Source organism: Hemiscyllium ocellatum, chromosome 4 (assembly GCF_020745735.1).
Source record: "Hemiscyllium ocellatum isolate sHemOce1 chromosome 4, sHemOce1.pat.X.cur, whole genome shotgun sequence".
Classification (NCBI taxonomy): domain Eukaryota; kingdom Metazoa; phylum Chordata; class Chondrichthyes; order Orectolobiformes; family Hemiscylliidae; genus Hemiscyllium; species Hemiscyllium ocellatum.
This window is the reverse complement of record NC_083404.1, coordinates 106,785,744-106,807,573: the sequence shown is the minus strand read 5'-3', so window position 1 is coordinate 106,807,573 and position 21,830 is coordinate 106,785,744. Positions and strand designations below refer to the sequence as shown.

The window sequence follows — 21,830 nt, the reverse complement described above, 5'->3', positions numbered from 1 at the left end:
AGCATGTCGGACGGGGCGGAACAACGGACTCATCAAGGTCATCAGAAGAATATCCAGTTGCTGGGCCTTCCTCAATGGGAAGAAGAAGTCCAGCTTGTTAATTTTCTGGAGCAGTGGCTCTCACAACTGCTGAGGCTGGAGTGTGAGGTAGTCTGAGTGCTGGTCGAGTGGCCCCACCAGGTCACAGTGCACAGGCCCCGGTTGGACTAGTGCCTCCACCTGATCCTAATGTGACTCCAGCACTACAGAGACGAACAAATGTTGCTGGAGGCCTCCAGAGCACTGGGGAAGGACCCCCAAGCAATGGTGTACAAGGGATCAAGAATAATGCTCTTTCAGGACTTCTCTTTGGTCGTGATACACAAGAAGAAGACATTTGACAAAGTAAAGACGCGTCTGAGGGATCGGAATATTCAGTATTCCATGAGATAGCTGGCAACATTGCGCTTCAGTCACAGAGTGTCTGTGAATAACTTCAGATCGCCGGAAAAGGCAAAAGAATTTTTGGACACTCTTAAATAGACTGATTGGACTGAATTATATGGACAATTATTTTGTTTTATCCTTCTTTTTCCCCCTTCTCCCTTTTTTCTCTCTTTTTCTTATCTTTATTTATAATCTGCCCGGTTTACCTGGTTGTTGGGGGGTGATTTTGATTTCTCCTTTAATATATGATGGTATCATAATTTTATATATGCTGCTGCTTTGTCAAGAACGCCCAGAGTAATAGTGTGGAAGGGTGGGTTGGATACCCACTTTTAATTTCCTTGTTATAAGATATTGCCATCTGTTTATCTTACTTTGCGATGTCTGGGGCAAGGACACGGTCCCAGCGGGAAGGAGTCATGGTGGGATTATTGGATGGTAGGAGTGCCCCCTGTGGACAAGTGGGAAAGTCTCCTTTTAGTTATGTTTTATGTTGTTATTTCTTAGGAGTAGTTTTTAATAGTTTTGATCTAGCAGTTTTAAAGGTTGTATTTTCAAAATTTATATGAATTGTTTACGGTTTCTACTCAATGCTCTATGAGTCGGGTTCTTCCTCCTGTGGGGGAAGGGGGGCTCAGATTTTCCTGAGCAATCATGGCTAGTCATTCGTTTAAATGGTGCACCTGGACTGTTAGAAGGAGTTACTCTCCAATTAAAAGGAAAAAGACACTGTCAAGTCTTAAAAAAGAGAAGGTCGATGTAGCCCTTTTACAGAAAACACACCTAACTGACAAAGAGCATTTGAAGCTGCATCTGGGAGGATTTGGCTAGGTGTTCTCACCTTTCAACTTGAAAAGTAGAGAAATGGCCATTCTTATCCAGCAGCTCCAGAGTGGTGAAGCATCTGGGCCAGATGGATTTCAGACTGAGTTCTAGAAAGAGTTTATAGATGAACTGGCTGGATCACTTATAGACATGTACGATTATTCATTTAGACAAGGTAGTCTCCCACCCTCCTTGAGAGAAGCAAATATCTCTCTCATCCTCAAGAAAGGGAAAGCCCCAGACGACTGTACTTCATACGGGCCTATATCCTTACTGAATGTGGACTTTAAAATCCTGTCGAAAATGCTGGCATAAAGATTGGAGAGGGTATTGCCATTTATCATAAAAGAGGATCAGACGGGGTTTATTAAGGGTTGCAGATCTACTCATAATATTAGAAGAGTGTTAAATACGTACAGGCATGCCAGCAAAGAGCGATACCAGGCTTCGTTATCTCCCTAGATGCAGAGAAATCATTTGATCAGGTGGAATGGCTGTACCTTTTTTCATATCATGGAGCGGTTTGGCCTTCGAGAGGTTTTTACCAATTGGGTCGCAGTGTTATATAATGACCCAAAAGCAGTGGTGCTTACTAACGGCATAAGGTCAGGTAGTTTTAGTGTTGGCAAAGGTTGTCATCAAGTGTGCTCTCTTTCGCCACTATTATTTGCACTAGTGATCGAACCGCTGGCGGAAGCTATCCAGATGGACCCCAGTATAACGGCCCCGGAGGTAGGATCAAGCAAGCATAAAATTACTCTTTATGCGGATGTCATCCTTCTTTTCTCAGCTGATCCATTGACATCTGTGCCCCGCCTAATACAAGTGGCTCATTTATTTGGTACTTTTTCAGGGTACAAAATTAATTTTATGAAATCAGAAGCTATGCCAGTGGGAGGTCTTACCAGCATATCCAACTTTGCGGATAGAACCTGCTTTCCCTTTCAGTGGTCACAGGGAGGTTTGCTCCACTTAGGTATTTTCTATTACCCCGACATTTGATCAGTTTTATAAAGCTAACTATGTGCATCTGATAGAGAAAATAAGGCAGAACCTTTGGCACTGGGAAGATCTCCTGATATCCTGGTTGGGAAGAATATCTCTGGTCAAGGTGAATGTTCTCTCTCGCCTATTATACCCCAGGAGAATGCTTTCTTTGATATTGCCGAGGCAAGTGCTGCATAGGCTTTATGGTTCGCTCGGTTCCTTTGTCTGGCGTCATAGATGGCCCTTTATCAAATTAGACAAATTGCAGCTCCCACAGGTAAGTGGGGGTCTAGATTACCCAGATTTTAGGAAGTACCAACTGAGCTCCTTCCTATCATATGTGGCTGATTGGGCCTCTCGTGATCCACAATCAATTTGGTTGGATATCGAGGCTTCCCATCAAAATGCCCCCTCATCAACCAATTGTTTATGGATAAGATGAGAACTGTCACGGATCATTATAAAAGCCTGATGTCCTCAACCCAATCAAAGCTTGGAGGATGATCCGACAGAAAACCTCCCCCCTCACTCCTATAGTGGGAATGTTGGCATTTCAGCCAGGCTTGATAGATGCTGGCTTTAAACTTTGGGAGTCCAGAGAAATCTCCTGCTTGGGAGATCTATTTGATGGGGAGATCATGATGTCCTTCGAATAGTTGCGTCAGAAGTTCGGGTTACCTAGCAGGGACGTCTTTCTTTATTTTCAAGTACAAGACTTCATATAAAAAAAGATTACATTGATGGTCAATCCTTATAAATTGGATATGGAGTGAACCGTGCTTTGGCTTGGGTGCCCCCTCAGTCAGTACTTTCTATCACTCGCGAGGTAATAATGTGTCGAAGGAAATGGAACAACTTTATAAAATCTGGACTCAAAAATTGGGGTAGAAGTCTCCTCAGAGACGTGGGAGGACATCTGGGAAAATGCCAGATCTCCATCTGGAATAGGACTCAAGATGTTCAATTGAAGGTACTTCACAGGGCCCATATGGCACCAGAGCAGCTTGCAAAGTTTAAGATAGGAGTGTCCCAATGTGCCCTAAGTGTAAAATAGAAGTTGGTTCTCTAACGCATTGTTGTAACATTTCCATTTCCTATCCATCAGTGAATAGAGAATGAGGTTTCTTTCCCGGTCATGGAAACTGTTCAATGACTTCTTCAAAAGGTGAGTCTCGAGATATTTCATTTGCTCTGAGGCTGAATTATTTATTTGAGGGGGAGAGTGAAGGTGGTCAGGTGGTCACAGTGCACGAACTGGCTCATCTGAAATCCTTGTTAAACTGAGAACAGTACATCTTAGGTGAAAAGTACATCTATGTACTGTGACCCATAGTCATCAGCACTTATTGAGAAGCATCGCAGAACTTTATGAGTTGTATGTCCTCTGAAATGTCACTTGCATTTGCCTAAAAATAGGATTGGCACATTTTAACCCACCATTTACTGAGAGAAAGACCTCCTGTGGTTTGAATTTTGTGCCAAGTGGTGAGGGAGGAGGGAGGAAGGGATGATTAAATTGCAGGTTGGTTAATGTTCTATATTTGAATTATGTTTTAATTTTCAGCTTCAGTTCACGGAAGACAGCTGAGGATTTTTGAATCGTGCTATCTTGAGGACGATATTCCTTGAACACTTCAAGTGCTAGTGAGCTTCTGATGTGGCCAAATCGCATCTCACATGAGGCACTGCCTTGATTGAAAGAGTTGAAGCTTGGCAAGAAGGTAAACACATCAGAACTATAAACAGGAGTTGGCAATTCAGCCCCTTGCGCCTGGCCTGCTAATTAGGATGATCATGGCTGATTTCATCTCAAGGCCTGAAGAAGGGCTCATGCCTGAATCATCGATTCTCCTGCTCTTTGGATGCTGCCTGACCTGCTGCGCTTTTCCAGCAACACATTTTCAGCTCTGATTTCATCTCAACTCCACTTTTCACACTTGTCCCATTCCCCATAAACCTTTAACACATTACTGTACTAAATAAAAATCTGTCTCTGTCCTCCTTAAATTTATTCAGTGTCCTTGTATCCATTGCTCTCAGGGGCAGTGAATTTCACAGACTCACCACCCTTTGAGAGAAGTAATTAGTCCTCAACACTGTTTTAAATCTAACACCCCGAGCTTAAAACTATGATCTCTCATTCTAGGTTACCCCACAAGGCAAAACCTCCGCTGTATGTCTACTTGTCAATTCATTTTAACGTCTTATCAGCTTAGATCTTAGATCTTCTTTCATTCTTCTAAACTCTAAGGAACATCAGCCAAAGATGCTCCAACTCGCCTCATAAGACAAGCAAGGGGCAGATTGACACTTTATTTGCTTTCTAGGCCTGGTTCGGGGGATACATGGCATTTTAGTGAATGGCTCTTGACCTTCTCTTTGCAGACACGAGCTGATTAGGACTGACAGGTTACTGCAGAGATTTTCAACTATTACTTCAAAGTGTGTCACCTTTTACTGACATTGCTGGGAGTTTGAAAAGGACTGTTGCAACACTTTCTCATACACCATCAAGACTTCATCCACACTCAATCACTACTTTATGCCAAAGTTCTCTAAGGATTTCAACTAAAAAATCAATTCGGTGCCTTATTGCTACGTTCCTGGAGACGCCAAGGAGAAAGAGAATGCTGTGGGTCATCAACTGTGGGAGGAATGGGAGCAGGACATGAGACAAGGCAGAAAAGTACCAGCTGCTGAAGAAGAGAAAGCTACGGGCGGCACGGTGGCTCAGTGGATGGCACTACTGCCTCATAGTGAAAGGGACCCAGGTTTGATTCCAGCTTGCGTGAAGTTTGCACATTCTCTCTGTGTCTGCGTGGGTTTCCTCCAGGTGCCCGTAGTGTTAGGTACATTAGTCAGAGGAAAATGGGTCTGGGTGGGTTACTCTTCGGAGGGTCGGTGTGGACTTGTTGGGCCAAAGGTCCTGTTTCTACACTGTAGGGAATCTAATCATTGTATCATTTAACAGCAGGGTATGCTTGAGGTGCCGAATGGCATATTTCTGCCCCTATATCTTGGGGTGGCATGGTGGCTCAGTGGTGAGCACTGCTGTCTCACAGCATCAAGAACCCGGGTTCAACTCCCGCCTCGGGCAACTGTGGAATTTGCACATTCTCCCCGTGTCTGCGTGGGTTTCCTCCGGGTGCTCTGGTTTCCTCCCACAGTCCAAAGGTATGCAGGTTAGGTGAATTGGCCACGCTAAATTAAATTAGTCAGGGGTAAATGTAGGGGAATGGGTCTGGCTGGGTAGGTCTTCGGAGGATCGGTGTGGACTAGTTGGGCTGACGGGCCTGTTTCCACACTGTAGGGAAGCTAAAAAAAACATGAGGGCAAGGTGGAATCTTTCCCTTGTGTACAAGACATGTCTCCTCCACCACCACCCTCTGAACTAGGGGCTCCAGGAAGACGTCAGAGAATCTGTGGGCCCTTTCACAAGGTCACTGAACTATCTTAAATTATTCCACTGTGGATTAGCCATCATGCTCCATACGTCTAATTCCAGTGAATATGAAGAGATCATACCACTCTGCAAACCTTAGTCTGAACATCATGTTAGAGGTAAACTTGGAGGATCTCTAAACAAATTGAAATTATGGTCATTAGCAATTAGGTAAAGCATTGTGTGCTAAAGTTATACTTCCAAAGTGATGTGTATCATTCTAACAGCACTCATTCAGCGCCTGTTTTCACTCTTGTTATACTTTACTTCCTCATGGAATTTCATCAGTGAGAACAATTCATTACCTTTAGGAGCATGTGATGCTGAATGGATGATCATTTTTATCCATGGAAGGGTGAGATCAGAAACTGTAGTCTGTCATAAACAGGTTAAAAGTCCAATTACAGCAGCTATGAGGAAAGGATAATTTAATAGCTTGTTGTAGTTTACAGAGGTGTCAAAGGATTAATAAAATTTTATGATGTCAGTTCATTCATTCACCATCTCCAATTTTTTTTGTTTTGGCGTAAAGTTGCATGAATCCAGAACTGAACTAGATATTACACAAGAGCAAAAAATATTTTGGTGCAAAAGTGATATGGAGCATACAAACTAGGAGTGAAAGTAAGCCACTTGGTTTCTCAAGCCCATCCTCCCATTAGATATGATCATGTCTGATCTGATTAGTTGTAATCCTAACTACCCCAATAACATTTCACCTCCTTACTTGTTAAGAATCTACTCATCTCAGTCTTACAAAGAGTCAAAGGCTGCATCCATCAGCTTTTGAGGAAGAAAGTTTCAAACACTCCACTCTGCAAGAAAAATAATCTCCTCATCTCTGTCTTAACATGTGACCCTTTATTTTTAAACAGTGACCTCTAGAATCCCTCCTACAGGAGGAAACATTCTGCCCTCATTCACCTTGTCATGACCCATCAGGTATTGTATGTCCCAATCAAGCCTTCCCTTACATGTCTAAGCTCCACGAGATACAAGCTTAGTCTATCCAACCTTTCCTCATACGACAACCAGGTATTATTCCAGGTATTATTCTCATAAACTTCCACTGAACTGCTTTGAACTCATTTACATCTTTCCTTAAGTAAAGAGACCAAAACTGTATACTTAGTATTCCAGATGTAATCTTGCCAATATTCTGCTTAGATGAAGCATAACATCTTTACTTATATTTTCAATTCCCCTTGTAATAAATGATATAGTTCTATTATTACTCCCAATTACTTGCTCTACCTGAAAACTGAACGTTTGCAATTTAGATTACATTACCTACAGTGTGGAAACAGGCCCTTCAGCACAACCAGTCCACACCGACCTCTGAAGAGTAACCCACCCAGACTCATTTCCCTCTGACTAACACTATGGGCAATTTAGCATGGCCAATTCACCTGACCTGCACATCTTTGTGATTGTGGGAAGAAACCAGAGCACCTGGCGGAAACCCGCACAGACATGGGGAGAATGTGCAAACTCCACACAGACAGTTGCCTGAGGCTGGAATCGAACATGGGCCCCTGGTGCTGTGAGGCAGCGGTGCTAACCACTGAATCACCCCTTCATACTTCATGAAACCCAGATATCTCTGCATCTCACAGCTCTGCAGTCTCTGTCCCTTTAGATATTGCTTCTTTTTTCATTCCTGCTCAAATGGACAGCTTTACATTTTTCTACATTATACTCCATTTGCCAGAACTTTGTCTACACACTTTATCTACCTATATTCCTTTGTAGCTTCATTATTTCCAATTCACAATTTACTATCTTAGCTATATTTCCTCAGAAAATTTAGTCAACATCAGGCTGGTATTCTTCAGTAATTTCCTAGACACATTCAGCAAAGATGTCACAGCCGATACTCAGGCATCAAGAAGATTTAGGTTGAGGTCCTGGAGCATCAATTCCAGAGGTTCACCACAAACCAGCTATGATTAAGCTTGGTAGAGAAATTATTTATACTGCAATCGAAGAAATTAGCACCCTTCCAGGCAGTAACGTGTTTAATCATAGGCTGTGCCTCTGTTTACTTAGGATAATTTTCCAAATTTGTCTATGATTTCTTGAAAAAAATGCCAATTATCCCCATTTCCCTGTCTGGCAAGACATTAAAGGGCCAATGATAATTCTTCCAAAGAAGAACAGCAGAGTTCTCCCAGTGTGCTTCCTCAATCAAATCCATCAAATTAACTACTTAGGTATCTTCATTGCTGTTTGGAGAAGCTTGCTTTTCACAAAATGCCGTCATATTTTTATGACTACATTCAAAGGTCAATCATGAGGTCCTTTCTTTAAGCCTGACAATGTAAAATTGGCCCATTGGTATTTTAAAAACTTGCATTTTTGCTGCAAGTTTTTCAAAACCCATCCTGTATTATAAAGCAAAAGGAAGTTGAAGACAAAAGCTCACTTGACATTCCTGTACAGCATTGAAGAGGCATTGGATTTAGATATGGTGTCTTTTGGATTAAACCAATGACCCCTCTGATTTAACGGGTGATTCCCATGTCACTATTCAAAGCAGAGCAGAAGAGATGTTCTAAAGATCTAACAAACATTTGTTCTTCAACCACATAAAGTAAAAGAGATTACAAGAACTTAAGAACAAGAATAGACCATATATCCCTTCAAGCTGATTTGCTGTTCCATCGTTATCTCTTTTATGTTCATTTGCAAATTGGTTATTACCTTTTCTAGTTTATATTTGTTTCTCCACTGAAATCAATCTGTCTTGTGAAAAATCTCTCTCAAATTATTATCTCTGTCTCAGTCCCTTCTATCAGTCTCTCATTGTTCAATGGACATTATTCAAGACCCATCACTTCATTGTTAATGAGTGATCCCAGGCCTGGAAAATGGCAGACTGCTTGGAGCATTCTAAGGAGGGAGGGGGGGGGGGTGGAGTGCTGAAGAAGAAATAATTTTAAATCAATAGAGTTGGGATTCTGTGAGTCAATGTCACTCAGTTTCAGCCACAGATGAATAAAAGCAGTTGTGAACACAAATAACTTTACAGAGGTGGAGATAAATGACCACTGAACTGGAGAAGATATTGGGTGGAAAACTCATCTTAAGGTCAAAAGAGACACCAATGTTGTAACCAGTCAATGGTCTGAGACAATAGCCAAGCAATGGGAGAGAATTATAGAAGATTGTGTGGGAGGGAACCAAAGACAATGGCCTTTTCCTTATCAATGTTCTATGTGAAATTCATTCAGGACTGAACTTTGCTCAAGTATTGAGAAATTGGAGGGGTCATGAGAAATGATTGTGAGATAGAGCTAGGTATCATTAGAGCATTTGTGAAATCTGACACTGTATTTTAGGATAATGTCTCTGAGGAATGGCATTTGGATGAGTCATAAAAAGACCAAGGTTGGATTTTTGAACAGCTCAAAGAGGAAAAGAAAAACACAGAGAGCTAAGTAGATGCCTAAAATCTAACTATTTAAATGTTAGAAACGTGTGTGGAGAAGATTGTGGAGGAGACTGATGAGCATTTAGATAGTGGAGTGTACGAAACAATAGTTCAATAATATAACAACAAAATTAGAGCCTGTTATATCACTGAATACCAGACATTGTAGCATTTAGTCGGAGCAAGTAAAAAACATTATTCTAGAAAAGCCCAATTCAGAAGGTAGTTCTCAATATTGCCTTTTCCTTGACCAAGCTTTTGAATTCAGACTCTTTGACATGGGAGTAAAATGACACAACAATAGAGATCACTGGATGAAAATTATTAAGTGTGGTCGCATCTGTGGGGAGAAAGCAGAGTTAATGTTTCATGTCAGGTGACTTTTCATTAAGTTTTGAATGCTGAAAAATTTCCCGTGTGAAATCTTGGAATGTTGTACCTTTTAGGGGGCCACATAAGCTCTCCTACTGATTTGATTCTAGACAGGTGATAAGTTGATAGTTATTTTTAGGTTTTTATTGTTCTAGGGATATACTAAACAGGCATTAAAATAAAACAACTGCAATCTTTGATCAGGATGTGTTAGTAGCCTGATGTGCTGGTGTGTGGACAAATTTGCTGCAAAGGTCACAGCTTGAGGACAGCCATTAAAAACCCCTGCATTGCAGGTAAAAAGAAAACAATAACCTTTCACTTCTTGTTACAAACTAGTTGCCATCACAGGGAAGCAAGAAACGGAATTTCTGTTAACTTGCAAAACCTATGTGAATCTCAATTTGCAATGTCAATGCTATTGACTTCATCCAACATAACAAACTCATCTGTGTGTGTGTGTGTGTGTGTGTGTGTGTGTGTGTGTGTGTGTACTTATTTGATGTTGCATCATGTTTTTTTTCTCAGCGTTAGCAGCTAATAAACTTGCTTGTTCTTTCTCTCAAGAAAACCTGGTAATTGTCTCCTTACTGCTGTGTTGCAAATTAGAAAGCTACATTTGAATTGGAGAGAGATATATCTTTGTGCCTAAAAAGACTTTAAATATTTATTGTACCCAACAAAAGAATGGACAAGAGGAGGAAACCAATACACCCCTATTCTCACCTGCTCCTAACACAGTAGACAGTATAGATTAGACTTACAGTGTGGAAACAGGCCCTTCGGTCCAACAAGTCCACACCAACCCGCCGAAGCACAACCCACCCATACCCCTACATTTACCCCTTACCTAACACTATGGGCAATTTAGCATGGCCAATTCACCTGACCCGCACATCTTTGGACTGTGGGAGGAAACCGGAGCACCCGGAGGAAACCCACACAGACACGGGGAGAACGTGCAAACTCCACACAGTCTGTCACCTGAGTCGGGAATTGAACCCGGGTCTCAGGCGCTGTGAGGCAGCAGTGCTAACCACTGTGCCACCGTGCTGCCCACAATAAAATAGTTAGGGGTATGGATATTATTCTCTGTAGCTGAGGATGTGAGTCCTGAAGTCTATGTTACCTGTTTGGAAAAGGAGTGGACAAGCAGGACGCTGGAAAAGCACAGCAAGCCAGGCAGCGTCAGGAGTTGCAGAAGTCGACGTGATGCTGCCTGGCTTACTGTGTTCTTCTAGCCTCCTCCCTGTCTACTTTGGATTCCAGCATATTTTTGTCTCTGGAGCCAAAGTAAGGACAGGTCTACAGAGCTTGAGAGGAACTTAGATTGGGAGGGGAGGAATCCAGTTGTTGCAGTCCATATGAGCACCAATGATACAGATTGGACTAAGTAAACGGTTCTACTGAGGGAGTATGACCACATGAGATCTAAATCAAAATGTGGAACTACAAGATTAATAAATATTGGCATATTGCCTGAGCCATGAGTAAATTAGAAAAGGATAAATAAAATCAGAGACTGAATACATGGCTGAATGATTAGTGTGGATGATATGGGTACTGATTAATGTGGAAATGCTGAGAAAAGAGGAACTGGACCATTGAGTTGATCTTCACATAGGGAATGGGTGAGTAAACAAGGGGGGACAGTCATGTCTCTGCACATGAGAATATAACAACTCGGGGCATCCTGTCTGGAAACATAATGAATTAAGGAGCATCACCAGGGACTATTCATAATACTTTGGAGATGTTACAGTACAGATTGAATCAGAACCTTAATAGGGTCTCAAGCATTGTTATGATGACACTGAAGAAATGTGGCTTATATTTCCTTGAATTTAGAAGATTGAGGAGTGAGCTACTCAAGATCTTTAAAATAATAAACTTATTTGATATGATAGATATAGAGACATTATTTTCTTTGGTGGCGAATCAAGAACAAACAGATGAAATCTGACAATACAAGCTTCATAATTGTAGAGTTAATGCATTTTGAAAACCTGGAATTCATTCTTCAAACAGCAGGATTTGGTTGCTGCATCAACTCAAACTTTGAAGACTGTGATCATTTTTTCTTTGGTAAAGGTATTGAGAAGTGTAGATTAAAGATGAATAAATGGAGTTGAGGTATGGATCAGCCATGAGGGTAACGAGGGAGAGAATAGGGCCCTTCAAAGATCAACAAGGTGGCCTTTGTGCAGAGCCACAGAAAATGGGGAAGATACTAAATGAGTATTTGCATCAGTATTTACCATGGAAAAGGATATGGAAGATATAGGCTGCAGGGAAATAGATGGTGACTCCTTGCAAAATGTCCATATTACAGAGGAGGAAGTGCTGGATGTCTATAAAGGTGGATAAATCCCTAAGACCTGATCAGATGTACCCTAGAACTCTGTGGGAAGCCGGAGAAATGACTGCTGGGCCTTTTGCTGCGATATTTGTGTCATCGCTACTCACAGGTGAGGTGCCAGAAGACTGGAGGTTGGCTAACGTGGTGCCACTGTTTAAGAAGGGTGGTAAGGACAGGCCAGGGAAGTATAGACCAGTGAGCCTGACCTCGGTGGTAAGAAAGTTGTTGGAGGGAATCCTGAGGGACAGGATGTACATGTATTTGGAAAGGCAAAGACTTATTAGGGATTGTCAACATGGCTTTGTATGTGGGAAATCATGTCTCACATATTTGATTGAGTTTTTTGAAGAAGTAACAAAGAGGATTGATGAGGGCAGAGCGGTGGATGTGATCTATATGGACTTTAGTAAGGTGTTCAACAAGGTTCCTCATATGAGACTGGCTAGCAAGGTTAGATCTCACAGAATAATGGGAGAACTAGCCATTTGGATACAGAACAGGCTCAAAGGTAGAAGACAGAAGATGATTGTGGAGGGTTGTTTTTCAGACTGGAGGCCTGTGACCAGTGGAGTGCCACAAGGATCGGTGCTGGGTCCTCTACTTTTTGTCACTTACATAAATGATTTGGAAGCGAGCATAAGAGGTACAGTTAGTAAGTTTGCAAATGACACCAAAATTGGAGGTGTAGTGGACAGCGAAGAGGATTACCTCAGATTACAACAGGATCTTGGCCAGATGGGCCAATGGGCTGAGAAGTGGCAAATGGAGTTTAATTCAGATAAAAGCGAGGTGCTGCATTTTGGGAAAGCAAATCTTAGCAGGACTTATACACTTAATGGTAAGGTCCTAGGGAGTGTTGCTGAACAGAGAGACCTTGGAGTGCAGATTCATAGCTCCTTGAAAGTGAGGTCACAGGTAGATAGAATAGTGAAGAAGGCATTTGGTATGCTTTTCTTTATTGGTTAGAGTATTGAGTACAGGACTTCGAAGGTCATGTTGCGACTGTACAGGAAATTGGTTAGGCCACTATTGTAACATTGCATGCAATTCTGGTCTTCTTCCTATTGGAAAGATGTTGTGAAACTTGAAAGACTTCAGAAAAGATTTACAAGGATATTGCCAGGGTTGGAGGACTTGAGCTATAGGGAGAGGCTGAACAGGCTGGGGCTGTTTTCCCTGAAGGGTCAGAGGCTGCAGGGTGACCTTACAGATGTTTACAAAATTATGAGGGGCATGGATCAGATAAATAGACAAAGTCTTTTACTTGAGGCCAGGCAGTCCAGTACTAGAGGGTGAGAGGGGAAAAATATAAAAGAGACCTAAGGGGCAACATTTACACACAGAGGGTGGTACGTGTATGGAATGAGCTGCTAGAGGAAGTGGTAGAGGCTGGTACAATTGCAACATTTAAAAGGCATTCGGATGGGTATATGAATAGGAAGGGTTTGGAGGGATGTGGGTTGGGTGCTGGCAGGTGGGACTAGATTGGGTTGGGATATCTAGTTGGCATGGACGGGTTGCACCGAAGGGTCTGGTTCCATGCTGTACATCTCTATGACTCTATGACTCTATAGGCAGTGAGCCTTACATCAGTGGCAGGGAAATTACCAGAGAAGATTCTTAGGGACAGGATTTACTCACGTTTGGAGAGGAATGCATTTATTAGGGATAGTCAGGATGGCCTTATATGTCTCACAAATTGGATTCAGATTTTTGGGCAAGTGGTATAGGTCGGGCATGAATGTTGTCTACATGGACTTTACTAAAGCATTTGACAAGGTCCCTCATGGAAGGCTGATCCTGATAGCTAAGTCACATGGAATCCATGGTGAGTTTGCAAGTTGGATATAAAATTAGCTTGGTCATTGAAGGTGGACTGTGTTGTGGAGGAGTGTTTTTCTGACTGGAGGTCTGTGACCGGTGGTGTTGCACAATTATCCGTGCTGGGACCACTATTGTTTGTAATATATACAAATGACTTGGATGAAAATGCAGGTAGTAAGTTTGCACATGAATCAAATGTTGGTGGAGTTGTGGATAGTGAGTAAGGTTATTAAAGGATAAAACAGGATATACATCAGTTGGAAAATTGGGCAGAGAAATGGCGAATGGAGTTTAATCCAGACAAGTGTGATGCATCTTGGGAGGTCAAATGCAAGAGGCAAGTATATTAATGGCCAGACCCCGAGCAGCCACTGATATACAGAGGGATCTTGAGCTTCAAGTCCAGTTCAAGTGGACAATGTGGAAAAGAAGGCATGTGGTATGATTGCCTTCACTGAATGGGCTTTGCGTATATAGTCGTTTTGCAGCTATATAAGACTTTAGTTAGGGCAAACTTGGAGTATTGTGTGCAGTTCTGGTTACCATATCATAGGAAGGATGTGGAGACTTTGGAGAAGGTGCAAAAGTGATTTACCAGGATATTGCCTGGATTGAAGCATATTAGCTATAAGGAAAGGTTAGACAAACTTGGATTGTTTTTGCTAGAATGTTGCTAGATTGTTTTTTGCTGAGGGGCGTGGATAGGATGGAAAGTTGAAAAATCTTTCCCAGGGTGGAAATGTCAAATGCTGGGGGACATAGGTTTAAAGTGAGAGGGGAAAAGTTTAAAGGAGATGTGTGAGGGAAAGTTTTAACACAGAATGTGATAGGTGCCTAGAATATGCTGCCAGGGAAAGTGGGAGGAAGAGATATATTAGCAAAGTTTAAGTAGCATTTAGACAGACATATTTACAGGTAGGGAATAGAGAGATTTGGTGCATGTGCAGGCAAATGGGATTAATTTATTTGTGGTCGGCATAGACACGTTGGGCCAAAGCACCTGTTCCTGTTCTGTACTATACTATGTTCTATGCTCTATATAACAGGCTTGAGGGGCTGAATGGTCTACTTCTGCTCCTGTTCCTTTTATACTGATCAGTCAGGGAGATGGACACAGCCTCAGTATAAGCTACTTCTTGTCATGCTGCTATGTTGCAGAGATCAATGCAAAAACATTTCCAGCTGCAGAGAAAACTGAAACATGTTTTTGTTGGCACGGAAGAATTCTGCGCCAGTCATCAGCACTCATGGTTTCCTTAACTAGTGTTTGTGTACAGCCTGTGTGTAAAAGGAGATTCATTTAATTAATTAATGAATTTCCCCAGGGTGCAGTGCAGGCCCTGTGTACCGTGAAATAAAATAAAGAAGGCAGCTGATTCAGGGGCAGATGTGAAGTCTGTGAGCCCAGCTTCTCCTCATCAATCACTCAGCCTCTCACGGTGTGTGAATGTGCCTGCTTGTAGATGTGCAACTATCCTGATCGCCTCTGGGTCAAGGCGAGCATACAAGGGAATGGCGTGTCGTGAGGACCCATACTGCTGCCTTTCAGCCCTCAGGATAATCAGCACTGTCACGGCCCTGCTTTCTCTCCTTATCTCAGCTGCATCTTCTCAGTTCCTGGATCCAGACGTGAGTTACGTATTTGTTTCCTCTTCCTTTCTCACTGACACCCTATCCTCTGCGTCATTGTGGTATTGAGCTGCCTTGGTGCTACTGGTTAGTACAGGCAGTGCTGTCACTGTCTCAGGAGGCCTGGATCCCCTGGCCACTCAACAAGAAAGACAAATGTTCGCTACAGAAAAACACTTGGAGGTCATGCAGCTCCTCAAACACATATTCTGATCCCTTGTTTCCTCTCTTGCTTCATTTTCTTCTTCCTGACACTGTCACTGTTTCAATGCTGGGAAATTTATTTCCCTCTCCAATTTTAGTGCCTGCCTCTGTGTTTTTGCTGTGTGTTGAGGGCAGCAGTTTGTTAAAAATATCCTTTTGTCACTGGTGAAGGTTTTACAACAGGGTATCCCTTTAATAGATGTTAAATGGGGAAACATTGCTGGGGAGAAGGGTGGAGATATGTGAGGTTATTCGAGAGGTTGGGAGGTGATGGGAGTGTATTTCTATTTAGGATCAGGTTCCTGACTCTGCATGGTGTCAAGATGGTTACCTGACAGTGAAATTTTACAGGAACGGCAAAAGATTTAAAAGGGACCCGAGGGGCAACATTTTCATACAGAGGGTGGTGCATGTGTAGATTGAACTGCCAGAGGAAATAATACAGTTACAACATTTAAAAAGCATTTGGACAGGTACATGAGTAGGGAAGGTTTAGAGGAATAAGGGGCAAACACATGAAAATGGGACTTGTTTAGTTTGGGAAACATGGTTGGCATGGATGAGTTGGGCTGAAGTGTCTGTTTCCATGCTTTATGACTCTGTGATCTATGATGTGTGCTTGGGTAGGCTCATATATATATATATATATATATATATATAGTTTTAAATTGAAGAAGGGCACACTGCTTGCATTTTAATGGAAGGACACCCCCCACTAGATGGACAGCAGTCACAGTTGTAGCGCATTGACCATGTGAGATTCGGTGCCTGGATGCTGAGTAAAGTTCATGGGATGGAAGATTGCACTGCACGGCCCAGTTTATCAGTGGACCTTGTCATTTCATTTTCTCTCTTTCAACTGCAATGTGCAGTGCTGACTGAAACAGTCCAGTTCTCAAGGTCTTCAACAGACTGCTTCACTGCCTTTTTTTCATTAATTCATGGGATGAGGGCATTGCCAGCTCGGCCAGCATTTATCCCTAATTGCTAGAGGGCTTTAAGACCTAACCACATTACTGTGGGTCTGGAATCATATGTAGGCCAGATCAGGTAAGGATGGCAATTTCCTGATGGGTTTTTTCTAACAATAGATTTATACTTCCTAATTCCAGATACTTATTGAATTCAAATTCCACCATTTGCCTTGGTGATATTTGGACCCAGGGCCCTAGAGCATTACCTGAATTATCAGTCTAGTGATAATACCATTAGGCGTTCACCTCCCCCTTGCAGCCAAAGTAGCCAGCTTGCCTCAAAATACATAATTGTTTTGCAAACATCAGTCAAATAAAAGCAAAGTACTGAGATATAAAATAACACACAAAACACTGGAGAAACTCAGCAGGTCTGGTAGTACATGTGAGGGAAAAACTGAGTTAATGTTCCAAGCCCAGATATAACAATATATTAATGGGCGGAAAATCTAACAGTTTCTATCAAAAGGCACGCAGTATTTAACAAACTAATGGGACTGAAGACAGACAAATCACAGGTATTTGATGGTTAGCATCTAAGGGTTTTAAAGGCATTGACTGTAGAGATTAGTGGAGGCCTTCGTGTAAGTACTCCAGAACATACTGGATTCTGGAATGGTTCCAGCAGATTGGAAAACTGTTAATGTAATGTCTATGGTCAAGAAGAGAGAGAGAGATGGAAAATAAGAAGCAGTTAGCCTAACATCTGCCATTGGGAAAATGCTGGAGTTCATTATTCAGGAAGAAATAGCAGGGCATTTAGAACATCTTAACAGTCAAAGTTCTAGAACTAAGAGTCACAATCTAAAGTAAAGGTATCATAGTCCTACTCTCTCATTAAGGAGAGACAACCGGTGGTGGTTTAACTCGAGGGTCACCACACCTCAGGTGAGGAAAGTCCTTCATAGGAACATCAGTTGGTGTGGGAATTGTTGGCATTACTCTGTGTTACAAACCCAATTACGCCAACTGAGCTAACTCCCTTGGATAGAGGGTAGGGCATTTAGAACTGAGATGAGGAGAAATTTATTCACAGAAAGAGGATGAACCTATGGAAATCTCTGCCACAGGAAGTAGTTGAGGCCCAAACATTAAATATTAGACCCCAAGACTATGGGGTATAGGAGCAGAATTAGGCCAATCAGCCCATCAAGTCTGCTCTGACATTCAATCATGCCTGATATGTTTCTCAATTCCATTCTCCTGCTTTATCCCAGTAATCCTTCATTCCCTTACTAATGAAGAACCTACCTCCATTATAAAGACACGCAATGTCTTCACTTCAACTGCCTTCTGAGGCAATGTTTTCAAGAAGAAGATAGATAGATCCATCTAGAGGGATCAAAAGGTGTGGGATGAAAGCAAGAACAGGGTGCTGAGTTGAATGATCAGCCATGATCATATTAGATGGCAGAACAAACTTCAAGGACCACATGAAGAGATTCTGCCTGAAACATCTACTCTCCTGCTCCTCAGATGCTGCCTGGCCTGGTGTGCTTTTCCAGCACCACACTCTCGACTTCAAGGACCAGATGCCTACTCCTGTTCCTGTCTCCTATGTTTCTACATAACATAGTTTTGTGAAAGACAATTCAAGTTTGACAAATTTGCTCGGGTTCTCTGATAGTATAAGAAACAGAGTTGATAAAGGGGGCCAATAAAGTGCATTTGGATTTACGAAAGCCATTCAATAATATGCCACGTTAAAGATTATTACACAACTTAGGAGCTCATTATATTGGGGATACTGTATTAGTATGGTTTGAGGATTGGTTAACACATAAGACAGAGAGTCAGGATAAGCAGGTCTTTTACAGGTTGGAAAGATATAATTAGTGGAGTGGTACAAAGATAAGTCTTAAGATCTCAACTATTTACTACCTACATTAATGACCTGGAGCAGGGACAGAGTGTAATATATCCAAATTTGCTGATGATACAAAAATAGGTGTGAGGTTTTGTTATGATGAGGACATAAAGCATCTGCAAATGGATATAAATCTTTTGAGTTAGTGAGCAAAAGCTTGCCAGATAGGGTTTAATGTAAGAGTGTGCAAGGTCATACACTTTGTTAGGAAGAATCAAAAAGCAGACAACTATTTAAATGGAAAAAAACTATGCATTAAAAAAAAGTTGGAAAACAAGTGCAGCAAATTATTAAAAAAAGCAAATTAACTTTTTAACTTTCATTGCTGAGGGGAGGTTTGGAGTTTAAGAACAGAAAAGTCTTGGTACCACTGTTCAGGGTGTTGGGCGAGGCTGCACCTGGAGGATCGTGTACAGGTTTTGATTCCATATTTACGAAATACTGGCATAGGAGGCAATTCAAGAGAAATTCATTGGACTGCCTCTTGGGATGAGGAGGTGGGTACTGCAGATGCTGGAGATTAGAGTCAAGATGAAAGTGGTGCTGGAAAAGCACAACAGGTCAGGCAGCATCCGAGGAGCACGAAAATCGACACTTCAGGCAAAAGCCCTTCGAAAGGAAATTCCTGATGAAAGGCTTTTGCCTGAAACGTCAAGTTTCCTGCTCGTTGGATGCTGCCTGACCTGCTGTGCTTTTCCAGCACCACTCTCATCCTGGAATGAGGAGTTGACTTATCAACAATGGTTAAACAGTTAGACTTTCATTCATTACTGTTTGAACAATGAGTTAATCTTATTGAAATGTACATGATTCTGAGGGGACTTAACAGGGTGGAAGTAGAGAGATGCTTCCTGTAGTATGGAAATCATGAACTAGGAATTATAATTCCTGAATAAAGGGACACTCATTCAAAATGGAGATGCAAAGGAAGTTCTAGAAATCTCTACCCCAGAGAGTTGTTGATGTTCGATTATTGAAAATATTAAACAAAGCAGTATATAGGTTTTTAAAATATTGGGAAGATGAGAGCTATGGAGTGTGTTTATCCAAATCTTTTTTTCATGCTTTAGTTTTCAGACAGAGCTTTTCATTCTTCTGCTGTGTACATTCATTTTACATAAATGCTTTATTTCTTTTCCTACAACCATCTAATTTACCTTTGTTCTGTTACATTTTTGTTCTGAAACATCCTGTCAGCTTTTACCCTGTCAAGCCCCTTAACAGTCCCAAACTGTTCAGCCTTTGATTGTAAGACAATCCTTCCATACCAGAAGTCATTTGAGTGTATATTCTCTGAACTGCCTCCAATGAAGTAACATCATTCCTTAGATGAGGGAATCAAACTACTGACAGTGCTCCAGCTGCGGTCTCATCAGCTCCTTGCAGTTTCAAGACTTCTCGACTCTTCTACTCCAACCTTGTTGAAACAAGAGCCAAGAATAATTAGCTTTCCTGCTGCACCTGTGTGTTAGGTTTGTAGCTTTTATCACAAATTGTAAGAGATAAACAATTTTCTGATGCAAGCAAAAGCAACATTTTAATAAGATAAAGTAGCTGAAATGTGCTGAGAACCAATGAAGAGCTCATTTTACATTGTGCCAAAAAGATTGAAAGTGAAAATTGGGACAGTGTAAAATGAGCTGCCAATCCATTTTGTATCCATTTTCATTTCCTGACAAAGACAAATCCCTAAAGGCTTTAGTTGACAACATTGTCAGTAAGCCAAATGCCATGGAAGCTTAATTCAGGATTTTAGTTTTCACTGAGTGCACCTACGCCTGGCCTATTACATAAATCAATCTAAGGGCATCTGAGGTTCATAATCAAGGCTACTCTGCCCTCTCTAGGTACAGACAAGTACTGATACTAGAAATGCTGTGGACGAAATTCAAGTACAGTGTATTGCCCAGAACAGGCTAACATGACTAGTTCCCAATGTCATTCTGATTTACACCTATCTTGCAGGATTCATTAGAGAAAAGAAGTCAGGAAAATCTATTCTCTGATTGTTTTTATCTATCCTTTTTAATTTGCTCATGGAATGGAGGTGCTTTTGCTAAGGATGCCATTTATTGCCAGTTCCTATCTGTCCTTGAAAAGGTTGGGATGAACTGTCATGTGTTCTCTCTATGAGGTGTAGATACGCTCATACAGTTGTCAGATACAGAGCTTCAGTTATTAATCCATCAACAATGATAGAACACATGATTCTACTTCAGAATTGTTCATGACTTGCAGGTTGCCATGTGCCTGTTACCCTTGTCCTTTATCACAATTTCACAGGGCTTTGGTGATGCTGCACCAGGAACATTGTATGCCGTTCTCCTCTTCTCACCTAAAGAAGTCCACACTTGGCTCAGAGGGAGTACAATGAAGTTCACTTGACTCATTCTTGGGATGAGAGGAATGTACTATGAGGAGTACCCTACGTTTTTTTGATGAATGAGCAGTCATGTAATCGAATCACATAAAATATTAAGTTGACTACCAAAGTGGAAGATGAGGAAATGTTTCTGTCAGCTAGGGATTTGGGAACACAGGGTCACAGTCTCATAATAAGCGGTTGACCATTTAGAACTGAGATATAAAGGAATTTCTTCAAATGTTTGTGAATCTCTGGAATTATCCACCACAAAGAATGGCTTGGGTATATTCAAGACATAGAGCCAATGCAAACCAAAAATACTTTTTAAAAAATATTGGGAAGTTGAGAGCTATGAATTGTGTTTATCTAATTTTTTTTCATGTTTTTGTTTTCAGACAGAGCTTTTCATTCTTCTGCTGTGTATATTTACTTTACATAAATGCTTTATTTCTTTTCCTACAACCATCTAATTTACTTTTGTTCCATTACATTTCTAGTGGAAACATCCTCTCAGCTTTTACCCTGTCAAGCCCCTTAACAGTCCCAAACTGTTTAGCCTTAGCTTGCAAGACAATCCCACCATACCAGGAATCATCTGAGTGTATATTCTCTGAACTGCCTCCAATGAAGTAACACCTTTCCTTACATAAGGGGATCAAACTACTGACAGTGCTCCAGCTGCGGTCTCATCAGCACTTTGCACAGTTTCAAGACTTCTTGACTCTTCTACTCCAACCCTGCTGAAACAAGGGCCAAGAATAATTAGCTTTCCTGATAACCTGCTGCATCGGTGTGGGAGGTTTGTCATATAGGCTATAGCTTTTTTCACAAATTGCAAGAGATAAACAATTTTCCGATGCAATTAACTGTGAAAAAGATTAATAATGTACATGGCGTAATGAAAGTTGTTAAGGATGGTTTTAAATCTAAAGGCGATACTAATAAGATTGCACAGAATGGTGATAATTCTGTGGTTTAAATTAGTTTTAGAAACATATCAGCGTCTAGGAGTCATGGAATGGCTACAGAATATCCTTCCAGAGTAGGGTGAGATGGTGGAGGTGAAAGGCCAGAAGTTATGGTCCTCATTGGGACCAACAATATAGATAGTAAGAGGGATGAG

At 41.5% G+C, this 21,830-nt stretch overlaps 1 protein-coding gene across 1 annotated transcript in view; it reads left to right on the top strand.

Moving 5' to 3' along the window:
* The first annotated feature begins 258 nt into the window (after window positions 1-258).
* Window positions 259-21,830, top strand: part of tmie (transmembrane inner ear) — a 129,509-nt gene continuing 107,937 nt past the window's right edge. Inside the window, exons 1-2 of the mRNA XM_060824048.1 lie at window positions 259-394; window positions 1,928-1,983. Coding sequence (XP_060680031.1) covers window positions 259-394; window positions 1,928-1,983 — 192 coding nt within the window. The remainder of the gene's footprint in view (window positions 395-1,927; window positions 1,984-21,830) is intronic.